This window comes from Polypterus senegalus, chromosome 16 (genome assembly GCF_016835505.1).
Source record: "Polypterus senegalus isolate Bchr_013 chromosome 16, ASM1683550v1, whole genome shotgun sequence".
In the NCBI taxonomy this organism is placed as follows: domain Eukaryota; kingdom Metazoa; phylum Chordata; class Cladistia; order Polypteriformes; family Polypteridae; genus Polypterus; species Polypterus senegalus.
Window position 1 is genome coordinate 89142473 of NC_053169.1, and position 21415 is coordinate 89163887.

Consider the following 21415-nt stretch of genomic DNA (forward strand, 5'->3'; position numbering starts at 1 on the left):
ATAAAGCTCTCCGTTGACCAGTGGCACTTTCAAGTGATGGAAATCAGAGGAGAACACGTGTTTAATGAGAGAAACCTTTTATCTGAACTCAGTATTTTGCTTTAGTTTCTTGCTCCCCACCCTCCCCACTCTACTGTGAATGCTTAGCAGAAGCAAAAACTTACTTTGCTGTTACAAATCTTTTCAGATGTAACATCTTATGAAAAATGCAGACGATGGTGGCGCTCAGCCTCCTGCAGCCTTGCTGAGGTGTGCTGACAGATTGAGAGTGACTTGATTTCATGTAGATGTGGCTGCTCAGAGGGAATTCACTTCAGATTACTCGCAGTGGGATGCACCGCATGAAATATTGAGAGCTATGTCACTTTTCCACAGGTGGCCCTGCAGGGCACAGGCGAGGTCTGCAGGAAACTTTGCATTTTGATGAGGTACCGAGCCGAGAGGCAAGCAGAAAAGCATATGCTCTTGTGCCGGAGATGCCCGCAGCCTGGCAGAGTGTCACTTCTGAATGGCGCCACTGCTTTATTGCTTCTGACACCATGCAGGCAGAGGGTGATCCATGCCTCACCAAGCCGGGTGCAGAGAGTCGGCCCTCACACCCGCTGGCAGCACGACTTTAGAGTGACTCTGCTGCTTTTGCGTGATGTCTCCAGCGCAGCGGAGTTTATATTCATGCGCGTTGCTTGCTTGTGTCTGTTGATTTACGAGAAGTTAAGAGGCTCCGAGTGTACTGCCTGTGGTTTTGCGGACAAGCATGAATAGTGTTTATATGTGTCAGTGCTTGTTCACAATAGAATTTGGTTTCTGTTTCTTAAGGAATGGGTGGTGGTGTGTTTGGGAGCAAGGCTGCTGTTTGTATGCTGTTGAGTGAGTGAAACATTACTCTGGGAAAGAGAAGTGAGCGAGACAGTTGCTTTATTTATATGAAAGAACAGTTGAGGATGGCTTTTGTTTGGGGGCGGTGGGGTGAAGGAAACTCCATTCCTCCTTTGTGGGATCAATACTTGATAGTGCCGCAGTGGGGTGGCGTAAAGCTTGGAGCTCGCAGCTAATGAGGGTGCAGTGTAAGACTGCAGTATTCTGCAGGCTGTTTCATTATTCTTGAATCAGAGGCCAAGTAGGACAGAGTTTCTTTGTTCAAAGGATTAATTATTCTGGGGCACTCTGGGGAGTGGTACAGTTTTGGATAGACCTGATGCGATTTGAGGCTAAGCGTTATATTGGAATGGCATCAGTAAGACTGGACTTCTGAATTTGTGAGACAATACCATTCTCAGACTTCCTTAATCTAATTTGGGTTTGATGTGGCCTAGTATATGGTGTGCCTTGTGTTTGTGTGTGTTCCCCTCTCTCTCTCTCTACTGTACTGAGCGTTGATTATTCCGGTGAGGATGTAGGGCTTCTGTCTTTGCCTATGGCCAGCTCTGTTGTTAACTCCAGTCTGGTTTTGCAGTTGTCAAGTAAGAAGTTTGATTTTTGATTATGTCATTTACTTTGCTTCCTGTTCTCTGTCTTTTGAAGGCCTTCCATAAAACCTGACTGGGCAGCATTAAACAGAACTATTTTAAACAGACTTTCTGTCTCCTCTTTAGTTCTTTTCATTACACGTGGGAAGAAGGGCTATAAATATATATATATACTCCATTCTTAGCAGTTTGATGTGTCACTAAGCAAGGGAAATGTATCATTGCTGTTTTCTGTGTGCTAAGTGAGTTATTTATTTATTTTTGCCTCACTGATTCTTATTTTTCCTCTTGTCCAGCATAAGACATGTTTTTGAGAGAAGACTAGCATCTATTTAAATAAATCATGCATTGATTACTATTTCTATAATGTCTTTACTGACGTTATATGCAGACTACCTAACCCTAAGTATAATTTATGATTGGATGTCCATTATGACAAGATGCAGCATATTCATATTAGGCACTAGGGGGCTATGCCCCCTGCTCGCTTCACTCACCAACCCACGGGCCTATGCTACATACTAGCCTCTTTGCGGTTCTGCCGATCGCGTAGGTGATTCCAATTTACAATTAAACCGTGTAGAGACTGGTCTGGACACAGATAGGCGGACACCGATGGTTCAAGCACCGACACACGTTTATTAATTATACATTATTATATACAGTGCACACACACAACCCAGTACTCCCGTACTAATCACCCACAGTCCAGGCCTCTCACAATGCCTTTCTCTCTCTTCCTGACCGCCTCCACTCCTCTCCTCCGAGCTCCGTCCTCTTCCACCCGACTCCAGCCATCAAATGGAGGCGGCCCCTTTTATATTCACCCGGACGTGCTCCAGGTGCCTCCCTGGTCTTTGTCCCCCGAGCACTTCCGGGATTGGCAGAAGTGCTGAGGGACCAGGGCTCTCCAGGCATCTGGTCGCCCCATAGCAGTGACCACGGGCTCCTGTAGGGTTGAGCTTCCATGCTCCTTTCCCGTGGTCCCCATAGCCACCAGGGTGGTCGACCCCTCGTGGTCTGGAGGAGGCATAATCCCTCCTTTGGTCCTTCTGGGCATCCCAGCTGGGTACCACCCCCCCAGCCGCTCGCCACAACAGATTATTTTCATGGGAATTGTTACATATGCATAATAGAATTAACTGTTACATATTACAGTAAGTAATTAACTATATTAAAAAATAGTAAAACGTAATAATTTGAAAGAAAATTATGCTTCATGTTGCATTAGTTATTTGTTGAGTAATATTTATTAGTTCTGTTTGGCTTTGAAATTAACACACAAATACTTTTTAAGCTTTTACTGTAAAACAATTTTTTTAATTAAATTTTTGTCAATATTGCATTGAATTTTGACTCTGTGTTTGGACTTTCATCGTGACAACGCAACGTATAACTGCCTGTGATTGAATTTCGTTTCTTTCACTCTATTAAATAAAACAACTTTTTCAAATGTTTGTCTCTGCAAATGCTATTCTAATGGGAAACTGTTAACGTTTTAATACGAATGGCGTATCAAGATCTCCTTTCGTGTCTAATGTTATCCGCGGAACATGTGCTACATTACCTTTCTTGGATACATTCTTCTTTCTACGGTAATTTGTGTGATGGAAGACCGGACAGTGTTAACGGTTGTAGATATTCTTCATGATATTGTAAGTCGATGTTTTCATGTTCCTTACGATCGCCACAGCATATCTAAATGTATATCACGGATTTTTCGCTGGTTCGCAGATTTCTGCGGACACTGTGTCTTTTAATTTATGGTACATGCTTCCTCAGTTTGTTCGCCCAGTTGATTTCATACAAGGGACGCTATTGGCGGATGGCTTAGAAGCTACGCAATCAGCACGTATTACATATTAAATAAGACTCCTCAATGATATACGATATGCTTCCCGCACGGTGCTTGATTGTCTGCTTTTCTCTGTCTCTCTCGCTCTCTCTGCCTGACGGAGGAGGTGTGAGCAGAGGGGCTGTTTGCTTAGAGGATACGGACACTCCTCTACAAAATGCCGTTTTATCGCGGTGCTTCGGCATACTTAAAAGCTCAAAAGCATGTATTGGTTTTTTGATTGTTTGCTTTTCTCTCGCTCTCTCTCTGACATTCTCTGCTCCTGACACGCATTCTTTGAAGAGGAAGATATGTTTGCATTCTTTTAATTGTGAGAAAGAACTGCCATTTCGGTCTTGTCATGGAGCACAGTTAAAACTTTTAAATAAAAGGTGTTATTTCATGTCTAGAGGGCTCTAATAATGTTAACAGTGTGGGAGAGTTTATAAGAGCTTAAAATATATAAAAATAACTACACAAACATATGGTTTCTACTTCGCAGATTTTCATCTATTGCGTGGGGTTCTGGAATGCAACCCCCGTGATCGAGGAGGGATTACTGTATTCAGTTGTGTGATTTTTTTTTTTGGTTACCTATAGCTTGCTGAATTTTTTGCTGCTGAATCTTCTCTGTAAAATAAAAACTTTTATTTTATTGGATTTACTTTATTTTCATTCAGTCCATACAGCAAGCGGTGCACAGCTGAAGGAAATTGCGTTTCTCCAGGCTCAATTTCCGAATACAAACATAGAGACATGTGTATAACCTTAACGTGCAGTGAATCCACTTGACTTAAGCATTCCTAGTTTTCATTCTCTTTCTCTGTACGTTTAGCATTCATTTGCTCAGAGGTTGATGCACTTTCTGCTTCCTGAGCAGCTCTTTTTCTCCACCCTAGCGGCCCTCTTCTTCTCTTCTTCCATTGGCATCTTTTCGCATTAAAACTAAGTCAGTGTTTTGTGTTGCAATTACTTAGTACGTTTTCTTTCATTTTTCACTGAAGCTGGCACTTTCTTTAAGTGTTCAATCTGCCTCAAGAATGATTTAAGATATGAAGAGGTAGGAGAAGTGACGGCACCGGTGGTAGGGATGAGAACGACGCCCGTACACATTTGCCACAAAGCCGCCCTTTTGGCAGATGCAGAGAGTTGATTCTACAATAAAATAAAAAGAGGAATAACCTTGGAGGTCAATCATCACCCCGAAAGTGGATAGTAGACATCACATAGTACATGTGTACCAAATTTCAGGTCAATAAGTCAAATGGTTTGCGAGCTACAAGTGATTTAACACTAGAATTACCAGAGCCTACGAAAAAACTCGTAATTCCGTCCCACCTTAAACTGCTTCTTAAATCCCTTCACACCTCTCCGCCAGCGCCCTTTGTCTTCTAAATGTGCTGATAAAGAGAAGCTCGGAGCAGCCGGCTATTCCATCCCCCCACCAATTTAGAACGTGCACGAACTTCTCTCAGCTCATGCCTTGATTGAGTATCTGGGAGTGAAGTGGAGTTTTAGAGTGGAAATAATAGATCGTTGTTTGGAACACACGCATTTCATGTCTGTTCCGTTTCTACAGTAATCTGTGTCAACACATTGTTAAAACAGAAACGTTTTTTTATATTCTAGTAGTAGATGACAAAATGTAGGCATAAACTATATAATGTATGAAGCCTGAAGTCCAAATAGCAAAGAAACATTTTCACAAGAATAACACAATTGCGCTTTTATTCAAAATATAACTGCAGAAACAAAAAGCCGCCTAAACATGTGACATTGACACCAGTTTATTGTAACTGCCTCCGTGGTTCAATAGACTCAGCCCCGCTTGGGAATCAAAGGTCACGAGTTCGATCCTGCCCCTCCGTTTTGAGAAGTAAACTGCTCTTAGTCTTACTGTTTTAAAATAAAAGCATACATTTGATTTCAGTCTGTAACAGCCGGTGCAATTTATGATCCTTGTAAAGGCTAGCTTTTTTTTTTTTATTCACTTTTCATTCTCTCAGTCGCGTTCAGAATCAATCCATACAACCCCATCTGACACGGCTGTTTTCACTAAAGACGCGCTATAGCTCTGCAGTGTACCACGATGCATACTAACGCCAAACACCCTCAACCTAAAGTCCCGGTTCTGACACACAAGCGCTGGCGAAGCTGCTTTCTTCGTATCTCACCGTCACTTGCTTTTCTTTTTATTCAGTTTTATTGAGTGTTCCTGCCAGTCCCCGCATGTTGCTGTATGCTGTTTCTTTTGTACTCCAGGACATGCAGAGGAAAGAATGGTAAAGACCAGTAACTTCGGCGCTATATGCAATCATCAGACACTCCCCATCTGCCCGTGTCGTTCAAACACAGGAACATATATTGGTGTAAAAGTATAACAAAAGTGCACTTTTTCCATCGCCTTTTCCTGTAAGAAGCAATGTACACACTTCTCTCTATGCTGTGGTTTCTATTACACACCTGAAAGAAAGAGACAATACATGTGAAAATATCCAGCATACAGCAACATGCGGGGACTGGCAGGAACACTCAATAAAACTGAATAAAAAGAAAATCAAGTGACGGTGAGATAAGAAGAAGAAGCAGCTTCGCCAGCGTCTGTGTGTCAGAACCGGTGGGGGGCGTTAGTATGCATCGTGGTACAACGCAGAGCTATAGCGCGTCTGTATTCTGTTTCTTTTGTACTCCAGGGCACGCAGAGGAGAGAATAGTAAAGAGCAGTAAGTTCGGCGCTATATGCAATCATCAGACACTCCCCATCTGCCCGTTGTTTTGTTATACTTTTCAATACTTTTATACTGCTCAAACGGGCATGCTCAAAAATACACGTGTAATGCCACGAAAAGTGCACGCAGACACTTCATTTCGCAAACAAAACAAGTGCACTTTTATTCAAAACTACCTGTATAACCGAAGAAAAAAGAAAGCAAGTTACAGTAGGCGATTGATACGACAGCTTGCATGGTGCAGATTTTCATTCCGTGCTATATAAAATCATCACATTCAAATATTAACAGTTCCACACACCCAAGGACCGTCCTTCCTACATTTACGACCGTGTACTTGTTGCCGTGTACACACCTCTCTGTGCTATGGTTTCTATTACACTGAATGAGCACCTGACACTGTACTTTCTTCCCTGGGGGAAGGTCCCGCATCAGAGAATTTCCAGTTCCTGCATAAATTCACACCCGATCTGACGCTGTTCGCTTTCAAATAATATTGCATTAGTGCGATTATATTTTCACATATATTGTCTCTTTCTTTCAGGTGTGTAATAGAAACCACAGCATAGAGAGAAGTGTGTACATTGCTTCTTACAGGAAAAGGCGATGGAAAAAGTGCACTTTTGTTATACTTTTACACCAATATATGTTCCTGTGTTTGAACGACACGGGCAGATGGGGAGTGTCTGATGATTGCATATAGCGCCGGTTACTGGTCTTTACCATTCTTTCCTCTGCATGTCCTGGAGTACAAAAGAAACAGCATACAGCAACATGCGGGACTGGCAGGAACACTCAATAAAACTGAATAAAAAGAAAAGCAAGTGACGGTGAGATACGAAGAAGCAGCTTAGCCAGCGTTTGTGTGTCAGAACGGGGACTTTAGGTTGAGGGTGTTTGGCGTTAGTATGCATCGTGGTACACTGCAGAGCTATAGCGCGTCTTTAGTGAAAACAGCCGTGTCAGATGGGGTTGTATGGATTGATTCTGAACGCGACTGAGAGAATGAAAAGTGAATAAAAAAAAAAAAAAGCTAACCTTTACAAGGATCATAAATTGCACCGGCTGTTACAGACTGAAATCAAATGTATGCTTTTATTCTAAAACAGTAAGACTAAGAGCAGTTTACTTCTCAAAACGGAGGGGCGCAGGATCGAACTCGTGACCTTTGATTCCCAAGCGGGGCTGAGTCTATTGAACCACGGAGGCAGTTACAATAAACTGGTGTCAATGTCACATGTTAAGGCGCTTTTGTTTCTGCAGTTATATTTTGAATAAAAGCGCAATTGTGTTATTCTTGTGAAAATGTTTCTTTGCTATTTGGACTTCAGGCTTCATACATTATATAGTTTATGCCTACATTTTGTCATCTACTACTAGAATATAAAAAAACGTTTCTGTTTTAACAATGTGTTGACACAGATTACTGTAGAAACGGAACAGACATGAAATGCGTGTGTTCCAAACAACGATCTATTATTTCCACTCTAAAACTCCACTTCACTCCCAGATACTCAATCAAGGCATGAGCTGAGAGAAGTTCGTGCACGTTCTAAATTGGTGGGGGGATGGAATAGCCGGCTGCTCCAGCTTCTCTTTATCAGCACATTTAGAAGACAAAGGGCGCTGGCGGAGAGGTGTGAAGGGATTTAAGAAGCAGTTTAAGGTGGGACGGAATTACGAGTTTTTTCGTAGGCTCTGGTAATTCTAGTGTTAAAATCCTGGACAGACAAACAAACAGCCACGGTAGCGCATCTACAGTATATACTAATAAAAGGCAAAGCCCTCACTCACTGACTCACTCATCACTAATTCTCCAACTTCCCGTGTAGGTAGAAGGCTGAAATTTGGCAGGCTCATTCCTTACAGCTTACTTACAGGTTAAGGTTAAGCAGGTTTCATTTTGAAATTCTATACATAACGGTCATAACGGTCGACAACGTCTGCCATGTTGAACTTTCTTATTTATAGCCCCATCTTCATGAAATTTGGTAGGCGGCTTCCCTGCGCTAACCGAAACCGATGTACTTACTTATTTCGATGGTATGACGCCACTGTCGGCCGCCATATTGAACTTTCCAACGTCACTAATTTTTCAATTTCCTGTGTAGGTAGAAGGCTGAAATTTAGCAGGCTCATTCCTTACAGCTTACTTATAAAAGTTAAGCAGGTTTCATTTCGAAATTCTACGCATAACGGTCAACAACATCCGCCATGTTGAACTTTCTTATTCATGGCCCCATCTTCACGAAATTTGGTAGGCGGCTTCCCTGTGCTAACCGAAACCAATGTACGTACTTAGTTTGGTGGTATGACGCCACTGTCAGACGCCATATTAAACTTTCCAATGTCACTAATTCTCCAACTTCCCGTGTAGGTAGAAGGTTTTAATTTGGTACTTATTTCGGTGGTATGATGCCACTGTCGGCCGCCATATTGAACTTTTCAATGGTCTTTGTTACTTATGGGCCCATCTTCAAGAAATTTGGTACACGGGTTCCTAACGCTAACTGGATCCTACTTATGTACATATATACGTCCATAGCCTGCAGCTCAGTCACCGTGTGTGGTGGCGTTGGGTCCTCCATCCCAACGCCTCCCACGTTGTTGGCTACCTGCCTATATAAGGCCGTCCGTCGCTCCAGTTTCTACATTCCCTTCCTTGCTTCGCCATGGGATTCACATCTCCCTGCTGATAACTACAGCCTTTTAATTTAATCCACGGATTCTCAGCTGTTTTATTGTTCATTTATTACGATTATAGTTATTGTGTAGGTATTTTAGACTTACTTTACATTGTTCAGGTACCCATTTCCTTTATTATTCCAGCCATACCCCCATTAACATGTCTATCGAGGTGATCACCTTCGATCAAAGAACTGTCATTTACCGAGTGGTTTCCATGCCCGGAGATGGCACCTACCTTTTCCATTCTCTGTGTTACATATTGCACGGCCATATCAGGCTCATTCTTGATATCCGGAGGAACATTGTGTCTTATGTATTGAATGACTGGGACAGGTTCAAGGTGTGGACTGATGACGGTACAGGAGATAATTATTCTACACAAGAGCACTAGAAGAGTGAAATGCTTAAGCCCTTCACCTATGGATCTGCATGTGAGTTGATGGCTGCCGCTGAATTGTTCGGTTGTCGCTCTCAAGTGTACTGAAATGGCCAAATATTTTACACCCTTTGACAACCTCCAATGCCTCTTAAACATCTTAAATTCACAGGTGACGATTTCAGTAGTGGACACTTTGATGTTTATGAATGTTTAAACTCTCAAAAGCTGGATGTGAAGTTATCGCTGAAACCGGTTGTATACTTACAACGCTTGACAGATGCCGAATGTCTCTTCAACACAAGTCCTGCAAATACTGTCGTAATTGAAACAAACCATGAAACTCAAACCGATTATGACAGCAGCAATCCAAGCTGTGAGATTTGAAACAAGATTACTGTTCACATGGCCAACTGTACGTTACATGCTCAAGAGTAAGCTCAGCGCACAGCTTGGTCATATTATAACCGGAGGGCCGAACTCACAATGTGGTATACAAAGAGATCCTTAACAAATAATTATTGGTATATTTTCCCTCAGTATAAAAAGGTTTAATTTTCTTCTTAATAAAAATTTTAAGGCAGTACTTCGCCACTGTGAAGCGCGGGTATTTTTCTAGTTATATATAAAGATACAATAGACAAGTGTTCGTGAAAAAGTGTTCAAGTGACAAAAAACATTACACGTGAAACATAATTCACATGTATGTCATCCAGTGACCTGCTTTAAATATAAAAAAACAAATCCTTTTCTGCTAAAATATAATTGAATAGTTTCTTATGGAATTATCGGAATAGACATAAACCGGAAACCTAAAGACTCACAGGAGTGACTTTTTTTTTTACTTGGAAGACCTGCCATTTCCCAGACATTCATTGGGCAGGAGTCCTGTCTTCAATTCAAAAAGTCCTTTTTCTTTGCATCCATTACAAAAGTACATGGGGTAAGTAATATAAAAAAAAATGCCATTTTTGATTTGGGTATTCCTTTAAAATCTCTAGCTAGGCTGTTCCTTTGTTTCAGTGAAAACATCAGACTAACAGGTCAGTGCTGGACCTTTTACCTTAAACCAACACAAGCTGTTCAAACACTTGCTGGCAGATTTTGACATTTAAGACATACAAACAGTTCCCACTGTTACAAAGTCATTTCATATAGGATGGAGAGGTATTTTGACTTCTATCCTAAGCATATAGGGGAATTGACCACATAAGGTTTGCGTGGAGTGTTTACATGAGAATGTCGCGGCGTGTTTTTACAGGGTTCTGTCCAAAGCATAACATGTCTGGATGCTGAACTTGCTGTGTCACACAGATAAGGGTTTGGGTGAGGGCGGTCGCCTGCGATTTCCTGCTTTGTCTGTGATTTACTGGGAATTTCCTCTTGGCTTTACCTCTATGGACAGTTCACCTGGGAATTCGACTTTAAAAATTGCTTTTGCAGTTTTGAGTGAGGACGTAGGAACCCTTAATTCTTTAATAAATATATACAATTTATAAACTTTGAGCACGGCCCAGTCTCTTGTGAAATAGATTTTTTTTCTTTGTCCTGTGTTTAATGGGTAATTATTTCACTTGAAAAGAATGTGCGCCTCAGACACAAGGTCTCCACACACATTTGTGATATAGTGCCTATGTACTGTCTTTCATATATCATTTTGATGAGCTTAAAGTGAATGCCAGCTCATATGCGTAGTGTTTTAAGCCAACACTTTTACTGATGGTCCTAAGGCATCATTGCCTGTGACGGTCTTTCTTTTTCAGTCCTATATAATTTACTTGGTATTCTGACCCTTTAGTTAGGATATAGTGGGTTGGATAATGGATGGATGATCTTTTTCACAAATGTTTATTTGGAGCTGTTTGTAGGGGGGAAAAAAACCTAAGCCAACGAGTAATTGCTTGTGAGTCACTTTCATTCTGATTAACATTCACTAATAAGTTTTGAGTTCTACAAGCACTTCAGCACTCATTGGCTGATTTATGCTTTTAGCTGAATTGGCATTTTGAGAAGTTCAGGTTCCTGCTTTTTTTTTTTCTCTCTCTCTTTTTTTCCCTTCTTTACCCCCATTGCAGACAGGTTTGTCTTTGTCAGTCTTTAACACCCAGTCAGGAAATAGTGATCTTGTAAAATCGTTAGATTGTAGAAATTAAATTCATCTATGTTTGTTTTTTTTTTTACCCACAACTGAGCCCTACTACTCTGGATTTTTAGGCTTAGAAGTAGGTATCAATTATAGGTAATTCCTTGTTGAATTATCGCAGTTTTGGACCTCATCGTCACAGATTTTAATGTAACTTGGTGTGCTGATTTGGTCATATGAGTAACACATGGAACTGAAATTGTAAGTGTATGGGATCAATATTAAGGGAGATTTACGCTAACAAAGTCTGAATTTACTGGGGAGGATTATGACTTGCTATATGTCCCTAAACATATTGTATATATTCATGAATAAGTTCTCCTGTGGATAAGTCGGAACTTGATTTTACTGTATAATTTCCGATATTTTATAATTTCAGTCTTATAAGTCGGATGCAGAAAACTTGCGCTATTGGTATAAGGGATTATGATATGCTAACGCCCACCTGAGAGAGTAACCACAGAGCACACAATACCCAAATTATTCTGAAGCGACGTTTGCACCGATTTGTGTTTTTCGTATCTCACACCCTCATACACCTTTATCGTAAGAGCATCCCTTATCTACAATGCAGCATTCAATCAGAAGGAATTATGAAGCTGGTTTTAAATTAAATGTCGTTGAAGTAGCAAAAGAAATTGGTAACTGCGCTGGTGCAACAAAATATTCGATACGTCTGAGAAACTGGTGCGAGATTGGAGGAGGCAAGAAGATGTGTAAAAAAAAAAAAAAATTTAAGTGTCGCATTTTTGAACGGGCATATTAAACGCGGTCTGATTTTTATGATCGATTTTTTCGGGTTTCAAGTCCCGACTTGTATGTGAGCATATACGGTAAGTCGCACAGAAATGTTTCTCAAATTGTTTTAAAACTCTTTTCCAGCTCTATATTCTGCGGAAATACCATGCTATCCCCAAAATGAAAAATACCATGTTATGAGTCATTATAATATTAAAAATTAAATAATGAAAAAAACAGTATTTTAAAATAAGTCAGTTTTTTTAGTAAAGCTAGCTTATAATGTCATGAACATCTCCAGAAAATTCAGTCTTTGCTTTTTGAGTTGTTGCTGACCTATCATTACTTACAGGTGGCATCACGTGTGGGCCTTTTTCATAGCAGCCATGTTGGCATAAAGTAGTATAGCAAGCACAGGTGTAAGTAATGACATGAAGGTTCCAATTATGTTACACTGAAATTGAACAGAAGCTTCATTAATGTCATTAGTGACACCTGTGCTTGCCGTACTATTTCATGTTAAAATGTCTGCTGTAAAAAGAGCCCATTCCAATGTGGATAATAAATGCCAGTGCTCCACCCGGCAGTAATCAGAGGGGAGTGAGGTGTGCAAATCGGTCAGGTGTAATCAATCAATAGCAGATGCTGTCCATTACCCGGTGGAGATAAAAGCAGGGTCTTGGCTACAGCAGCAGCAGCAGCAGCATACATTTTCACAATATCTTTGGTAGAGAAGTTGTTTAGACTCAATCAGAAATCTTGTTGTCACCCTTTCAAATGTCCTCTCACAAAGGTGACCCGTGCTTTAAGAGATGTCCTTGAGACATACAATACAGGATCAACCAACTCTCAATTTAAGGTCAGCAAGTTACAAACGCAGCACCCTGAGGCATTTGTGCTATTCGCTGGTGACTTTAACCATGTGACGCTGGACAAAACATTACCTGCCTTCTCCCAGTATGTGGATTGTAACACCCGGGGAAACAGGACTATCGACCTACTGTATGCAAACGTTAAAGACGCATACAGCGCCACCCCGCTGCCTGCGCTTGGGAAAGCAGATCATAACCTGGTTCTGCTTCAGCCTCACTACAAACCAAAAGTGAGTGAACTACCTACAACTACACGCTCATTCAGGAAGTGGTCCCCTGAGGCAGAGCAGGCTCTGAGAGACTGCTTTGGAACTACAGACTGGGATATATTGCTGGGGTCACATAGTGAGAACATCAACTTCTGTATGGACATTGTAGTTCCAGTAAGAACAGTACGCTGCTATGCTAACAACAAGCCATGGATTACAAGTGACATCAAAGGCCTTTTGAACCAGAAGAAAAGGGCTTTTAAAGGAGGTGATCGGCATGAGCTGAAGTGCGTGCAGAAGGGACTCCGAGTCCAGCTCAGGTCGGCGAAAGAGCAGTACAGGAGAAAGCTGGAGCAGAAGTTGCAGAACAACAGCCTGAAGGAAGTGTGGGATGGGATGAAGATTATCACTGGCTGCAGCTCGAAGCGAGGTGCCGCCATCGAGACAGACGTGCAGAGAGCAAACCAAATGAACAACTTCTTTAATAGATGAAGGACGCCTCACGCCTGGACAAACTTGCTAAGAAGGCAGGCTCTATTGTAGGAGTAAAGTTGGACAGTTTAACATCTGTGGCAGAGCGACGGGCATTAAGCAAACTCCTGTCAATCATGAAGAATCCACTGCATCCACTGAACAGGATCATCTCCAGGCAGAGAAGTAGCTTCAGCGACAGACTATTGTCACCGTCCTGCTCCACTGACAGACTGAGGAGATCGTTCCTCCCCCACACTATGCGACTCTTCAATTCCACCCGGGGGAGTAAATGCTAACATTACTCAAAGTTATTGTGTGCTTTTTTATTTTTATTTTTTTTCATTTTTCATTTTTATTACTATTTAATTTAATATTGTTTTTTTTTGTATCAGTATACTGCTGCTGGATTATGTGAATTTCCCCTTGGGATTAATAAAGTATCTATCTATCTATCTATCTATCTATCTATCTATCTATCTATCTATCTATCTATCTGTTATATAGTGCCTTTCATATCTATCTATCTATCTATCTATCTATCTATCTATCTATCTATCTATCTATCATATAGTGCCTTTCATATCTATCTATTCTATCTATCTATCTATCTATCTATCAGAGTGTATCATCTCAAGTATGGTTTGCTTAATTCAAGGCCCTTTTAGTAGGCCGGTGTCTCTCAAGAAGTCAAAAGTGTGAACTAAAGAGAAAAACTAAAACTATTTTGATTTTACCATTAACTCTGTTTTGCTTTAGTTAGTTTGACATTATTGTCTTTTTTAACTCATTTCAACTAAAATTATACTTTCACTGTCTTTAGTTATTTTTCATGCTCCCTAATAACCCTGAACCTTGTCTTTACAAAAACAAAATGCACAAAAAAGGAGTCCAAAATGCCGGTGTACTGTTTTTGGATTTCCTCCTCCTCTTCCTCTCCTTTGGTTCAGATGAGTTGTGAGGCCCATGCATTGAGCTGGATGAGATCATTGTGTGGTGGCTAGCTGCATTAAGAAAGATCTGGAAGATCTTGTGCCCGGGCCTCTTTTGTTTCATACCAGTTTTTCTTCTACTTCGGGCTTAGACACTCTTTCTTATAAACTAACATTATTTTTTACTTCATCTGTGTACTATTCAATGTGATAAAGCAATGCAGTACTTTGTACATTCAAGTTCTGAAAGCTCATTGTGCCCTTGCAGGTACTTCGGAAGTACTAAGAGCCATGCAGGAGTTGGGACTAGAGACAGACGTCGACACATACTCTAATTACGTCCTGTCTTCTTTTGATAGCCTGGATTCCGCCCGTGCTGTCCTTAAGGTAATCACATTTTTACTTAGAAAATTTTTCCATGAACAGCTTTATTTTTATCATCAGTTGTTCTGTGTCTGCAGGAGTCGGGCTGTTCTCTGGACTCTCCTGAGTTTGCTGCCGCGGAACTGAGAATAGAAGCGTCGCGTGGAAACCTGGAGAATGTCCTTTCATTGCGTGAGTATACTGGTATTAGTAGTTAGTAGTACTGGTTAGTTCAATTAATGTGTTTCAGTGGATGCGCGTGACAGGGATCCTCTGGAGAATGCAAAGAAATTGCAGTATTCTCACTTAAAAGTAATCCAGATTAGTTGCCATTTAACGTGATGTTTAGAGACTGGCATGGCTCTTTATTATGCATACTAAGAGACAGTCTCTAAAGGAGACTGCAAATATGGCATATTGTGGCAAGGAGGATATAAAAATACTAATGTGTGGTCTAGCTGTGTGTTACGTTTGCCCACTTATACATGAAAGTGGTAACCTAAAAGTTGACAAACTCGTTCCTTTATAAATCATGCAATCTTAGGCAGAAGCACTGTGCATTACTTTGTGCCACGTGATAATAATGAGTTGATGTTATGTAGGTCTGTCTCTTGCGGTTAAACCTCATTTGCAGCAGAGTCCCATCAGCAATCCCGCAGGCAGTCCTACGCCTCCAGGCTGATCTGCCTTTCACAAATCTCAGTCTGCTCAAATACTGAAAGCTTGGCTTTCCCAAGTAATTAGTGAGTTGCTTAATATGAGTGAAGAGTTTTTTTGCTGTGCTTCACTAATGGAAACTGCATATTAGTAGTTTTTAAATATGCATGATATCCTTGTGGCATCCCAGCCAATTTTCTGAAATGAGTTAATCCTTTTCTGAGTTAAACATGCATGATATGGTCGCAGGCAATGCTCATAGGGTTAGTTGTACCCCCAGGCTTTGACCTCCTCTTTCTATCTCTCCCGTTTCCAGTGTCCTCACCTGTCATGCCTGCAGTTGAACTAGGAATCTTCAGGGGAGGCCTCATTTCAGGATTCAGAAGGTGATGATTTTTTTTTTTAAATGTTTCTTTGTCTGAGTGCACTAATTTTGAAAATATCCGTTTCCCTGCATTAGTGGAAACGTTATGGAAGTGTAGTCAAAAGATGATTGAATAGGCTGTGTTTGCTGCATTGTTTCTGAATTAGAGCAGACATGGATATAAACAGAACCTACCACTTCACCAAGCTAGTTTTCCCTGTTGTAATAAAAGGGTTCAGCGGATCCATTCTAGCAAACATATTTTCAATTCAGAAGAAATGTCCACAGAATTATGAAAGTGTGGTGAGGTTTCATGCCTAAATATTAAGTACTAGCTGAAATACCCACCAGTGCCTGGAAGGAAAATAAAGTTGTTTTTTTTTTTTTTTTAATTGTTTTGAGAAAAATATAATTACAGAACACAACTGGGTGATTAATCTACATACAAGACAGCAAGATTTTAACAAAAACAAACATTAAATGACAAACAAGTAATACTACGGATTTTTCATGATAAAACTGTTGGTTGCTTTCACAGAGCACATGAGAAATGTTCTGAGCGTCAACTGGATGCTAAAAAATATAATAAAAAAAAATACATGACAGATTAATTTTTGTTTTGTGGTATAGTAATAAGTTTTTACCTGCAGAATGTTTGACGACAAAAAAAAAAACGTTAAAGTAATATTATTATTAGGTTGATTTAATTCTGTTATCACTATAGCATTGTTACAATAAGAATAATGCAAGATGAAAATATCCATCCATCCATTTTCCAACCCGCTGAATCCGAACACAGGGTCACGGGGGTCTGCTGGAGCCAATCCCAGCCAACACAGGGCACAAGGCAGGAACCAATCCTGGGCAGGGTGCCAACCCACCGCAGGACACACACAAACACACCCACACACCAAGCACACACTCGGGCCAATTTAGAATCGCCAATCCACCTAACCTGCATGTCTTTGGACCTTGAGAGGAAACCCACGCAGACACGGGGAGACAACATGCAAACTCCACGCAGGGAGGACCCGGGAAGCGAACTCTTAAGGGTCTCCTAACTGCGAGCCACCGTGCCGCCCAAGATGAAAATATAATTAACAAAAAGAAATATTAAACAACAAACAAATAATACTACGGATTTTTCACGATAAAACTGTCAGTTGCTTTTACGGAGCGCATCAGAAACGTTCCGTGCACCAGCTGGATGATAACATTCATACAAGACCGCAAGATTGTTGCTGTCTGCTTTATATATGATTGTGGCTAATTGTTGGAGTGCCGTTCATTGGAAGGTACTTTGTGGAATTAAAACTCTTTATTGTATTTATATTGTTATACTAGGGGGGCAAGCCCAGTTGTGGCCAGTCTGTCGCGCGTGTTGTGAAGAGAGGGCCTGAACGCACCCCAAGGTTGATGTGGTTGCTCCTCCGAAACCCCCTCTTAAACAGTGACACAATTGGAAACAAATGCAGTTTTTTTGTTTGTTTTTTTTTTTTTTTTTTTTACCTCCTCTTTGCTCAATCAGCTGCTACCTTGCCACGTGATCTTCATCTTGTGCAGCACTTCAAACATTTAAAAGCCTGTACAGCAGCAGTTCTACTCGTTGTCTTTTATTTCCGGCCCCAGGTGTGTTTAAATCTCTTGGCATTCTTGGTTAAGTCTCATCTCGTGGGACATGAGTTCTTGATATTTTTTAGTTTATAATTTAAAAACTGAATAAGAATCTGAAAATCTTGCAACATCACATTAAAGTTTGATAAATTCTGAAAAGAATGATACCAAACATATATATGTAGATTTTAAAATAAGCCAGATTTAAAGCGTGGCAAAAAACGTCTCATAAAATCGTTTCACTTTTAGGCTTAGGATTTCATATATTTAGAGTAGATTGTGGACTGTATTGCTGTGTCTGGGGCCCTGTGGCGCCTCCTTGTGGTTACTAAGTGTCAACTGGCTGATAACATACGTGGTTACATTCTGCTTTAAATATAAGATTCTGCTACTGGGCATCCTCAAATATGGTTCTGTAGTAGTTAATATCTTATAATCAAGATTTGGTGTTGACTGTTTCAGTCCACAGTAAGCTAAAGCTGCTAGCTTGGCAGATTTATTGGAATGGGAGTCTACAGATGGAAGGTACCAGAATCTGACAGGATTATTCTTTACGAAAACTGTAGCTTATTTAAATCATGGAGAATCACTTGCTGAAGAGCTATATAAATCTTACCAAGCCTGTGTCTTGGATATGACAGATTAGGATATGGCACCCGCATGATACAGGAATCTGAGAGTTAAGACACGGAGAGCTGTCCTGCACCACATGGTTGTTTCTAATTTCCTCTTTCTTACATTGGTGCTGAAAGTAAGCAAAAATGACATATGCTATATTACTGGTGTGTATGTCTTTAACGGTAAGTTAGAAAAGAGAGCAAAGGTTAGCAAGAATATAAACGAGACTCGAGAATGATGGTCTGTTCACCCTTTCAGTTTAAAACTTTTCATCCCTCTAGAGGTATTTGCCAATATGGAATTGCCAGAGGCAGCCTCTTGGCTGAGGTGTTTAAATCGAGTCTGCACTTTGTACTCTGGAGACACGCTGACATGACTTTCATCTGTTTGACTTTACAGTGTTGGGGTGCAAGACTAAGATCTTGATTATATCCCATATCTGTACATGGACCAGTTTTAATCAGAGACCTTTTTATTGCTGTTTCAGCATCTGACAGTTTGTTCCCAATGTTACGGAGTTAGAAAGTTGGCACTTTGTCTTTTACTTTACTGAGGAAATCAACAGGTTTTGCTTTTTTGTAATCTGAGTGGATGGACTTTTTCTCTCTGTTTTTAGTGGTTAATTCAAGCAGCTATTTTGATAAATGCACAAAGGTAAATTCTACTAAGTTAGTTCTTTCGGTGTTGTGTTATTGGTGATTGGCTGCTATTTAAAGTTAAAAATTGAGATCTCAATATTTAGTGAAGCTATAGCAAATGCAAAAAAAAATGTATGATGTTAGGGAGCACTAGGGCACTTAACCATATTTGATTGAATTATCCCCACATTACTATATATAACAGTGAAAGAGCAGATTGATATATACAGGGTGACACAGAAAAATGGGAAATTTTGAAAAACCCAATAAAAATAGAAGAAATCCAACAAAAACATTTTATTGACAGCAGTTGAACCACGACAACTTGCCTTTTAAGAGACAGTAATCCAGATTATCAATGTCTGAAAATGACGTCCTGTAGATGGCGTCCTCCTGTACGTATGCATTCTTCCAATCTGCTGTTGAGGTTCCCCATTGATCGCTGCAACATCTCAGCTGGGATACCACGAATTTCGTCTTGAATTCTTTGTTTCAATTCATTCAGTGTCCTTGGCCGAGTCGTGTAGACCCGACTCTTAAGGTAGTCCCACAAGAAAAAAATCACAAACGGGACAAATCCGGTGATCTTGAGGGCCTGGGAATGTCACCGAATCTTGAGAGGACACGGTTACCGAACAATTCTCGCACAGCTGCCATTGATTGCCTTGCAGTTGATTACTAAATGGCGAGACTGTTTACAGCTCAAGGTCCCTGTTCAGCAGTGCTGCCAACTGTACATGGCTGCCACTACGCATTTCAAAAGTTCCCGTTTTTCTGTGTCACCCTGTGTAAGTGAAACAGGGCAGTGAGGAAGGCCCTACCCTGCAAGCGAACTATGATCCTTAGTGCGACGAGATAAGTCACAAAATCAACCGAAATGTTCAAGGAAATTATAGAAAAAAGCCTGATCTAAATCCGTTAAGTAGTTCTGTTGTTCACTAGCTAAGTGGAGGTAAGGTACATGCCCCGAGGCTGGTGCGTGAGTGAGGAGGGCCCCCCTCAGCCTGATGTGTGTCTCTCGGATTTGCTTAAATAAATCTGTACTGCAAGCGAACTATGATACTTAACGTGATAAGAGAAGTCACAAAATCAACCAGAATGTTCAAGCAAATTATAGAAAAAAAAAATAATAAACTATTTAAATCTGTTAAGCAGTTCTTTCGTGAAAAGCAGACAGACAGACGGACAGACGTTGGATTTTATATATTGTGGAAATAGCCCTGGACACAGACAGGCAGACATCGTTTAAGCATCACCACACGTTTATTTTACAGTCACTATTTTCAAATGTGCACCACCACAGTTTACTAACTGCTGGACATCTTGCATGTAGCTGCTGCATGCCAAATTTCGAGCACACTAATGCTCGCCCCTTTTTGTGACTTCCATTATTGTTCTGCCTGACAAAGGGCTAACAACTGTGGATAGTTCAAACTGTTGTGGTAGTGCATATGATGAGCATTCATTGGTTGTCCGGTCACATGTGAACAGACCACACCCCACAGCCAAAGACGAAAATCAAACCTCTTTAGTTTTGTCAGAATGTGTCGCTGGGCAGGTCACATTAATGCCTTCATGGAAGCACGCCACCAACTGTCTGCTACTGCTAAGATTATGTAAATGAAGGCCACAACTAAAAATCGCTAGAAAAGTCGTCAAATCTGACAATGGCCTTTAACCAAATGTTGAACTTTTCAGAGTACGACTGCAGCGTGAATTTATCCAACACTCGAATTAGACTCTTTCAGTACAGACAAGTGGACATCCATTCATTATAGGCCTGACTTCTATAGATAACTGCCCTCTGGGATGGCACCCTCTGCAGGTGTATTTGAAGCCCTTGTGCACGGTTCTGCAGTCACAACCTTGAATCTGATGAAGTGAGTTTGGTAAAGTATGTATGCATGTGAAGATACTGGGTTGCAGTAAGAGAGCCTCCTCTTTCATTTTGCCATTAGATATTAGTCTGGTGCAGGTTTTCCTCCTAGGTCTCTGATTTAGTCAGACTTCATTGATCTGTTCCCCACAGTTTTGCTTTCTGTATGCTCCAGATCTGTCACTTAGTATCACTCAGTGACTTTGCATACTTGAACTCGGAACTCCTTGAAAACCGTGGACTCGTATGCCTTTAATCTTCAAGTCTGGTCCTGTCAGATCTATATATGCTGCTGCTGCTGCTGCTTTACTTGCTTAGACACTGGACTCTCTTACATCTCTTACTTGTGTATTTGGATCCTGTACTCAAATCTGTTCGTATGGAATTTTTCAAAAAATAAACCCTGTAAATCATGTCAAAGAAAGCAGGTTTGATATCCTGTTGCACTGTTGAAGGCTTTAGGTTTAGGAAGAACAGTTTACTGCAGAAAACACTGATGATAGGTATTGAGATTGGTTCAGTCTCCTGCCTATTGGTAGTGGCGGAAATAATGAGGTGTTTCACTTGCATGTTGTTGAGCGGCGGCCTTTACTGCACACAGGTCTTCTTCTGCAGTGAGGTGCATGCAAGTGCTGAAAAAATGTAAAAGTACATGCATGTGCCATCTAGTGGTTGTGGTTTATGTGGGCAGAGTGGACTGCTCCATACACACACAGGTCTTTCTGTTATATACTCAGCAAAAAAAAAAGAAACGTCCTCTGACTTTCAACTGTTTTTACTTTCAGTAAACTTAATGTGTAAATATTTGTATGAACACTAAAAGAGTC

The 21415-nt window shown here is 40.8% G+C and overlaps 1 protein-coding gene across 1 annotated transcript in view; it reads left to right on the top strand.

Moving 5' to 3' along the window:
• Positions 1–21415, top strand: part of lrpprc (leucine-rich pentatricopeptide repeat containing) — a 103704-nt gene that overhangs the window by 19201 nt on the left and 63088 nt on the right. The window contains exons 12-14 of the mRNA XM_039738178.1: positions 14727–14845; positions 14920–15013; positions 15795–15864. Of these exons, the coding sequence (XP_039594112.1) occupies positions 14727–14845; positions 14920–15013; positions 15795–15864 (283 nt within the window). The remainder of the gene's footprint in view (positions 1–14726; positions 14846–14919; positions 15014–15794; positions 15865–21415) is intronic.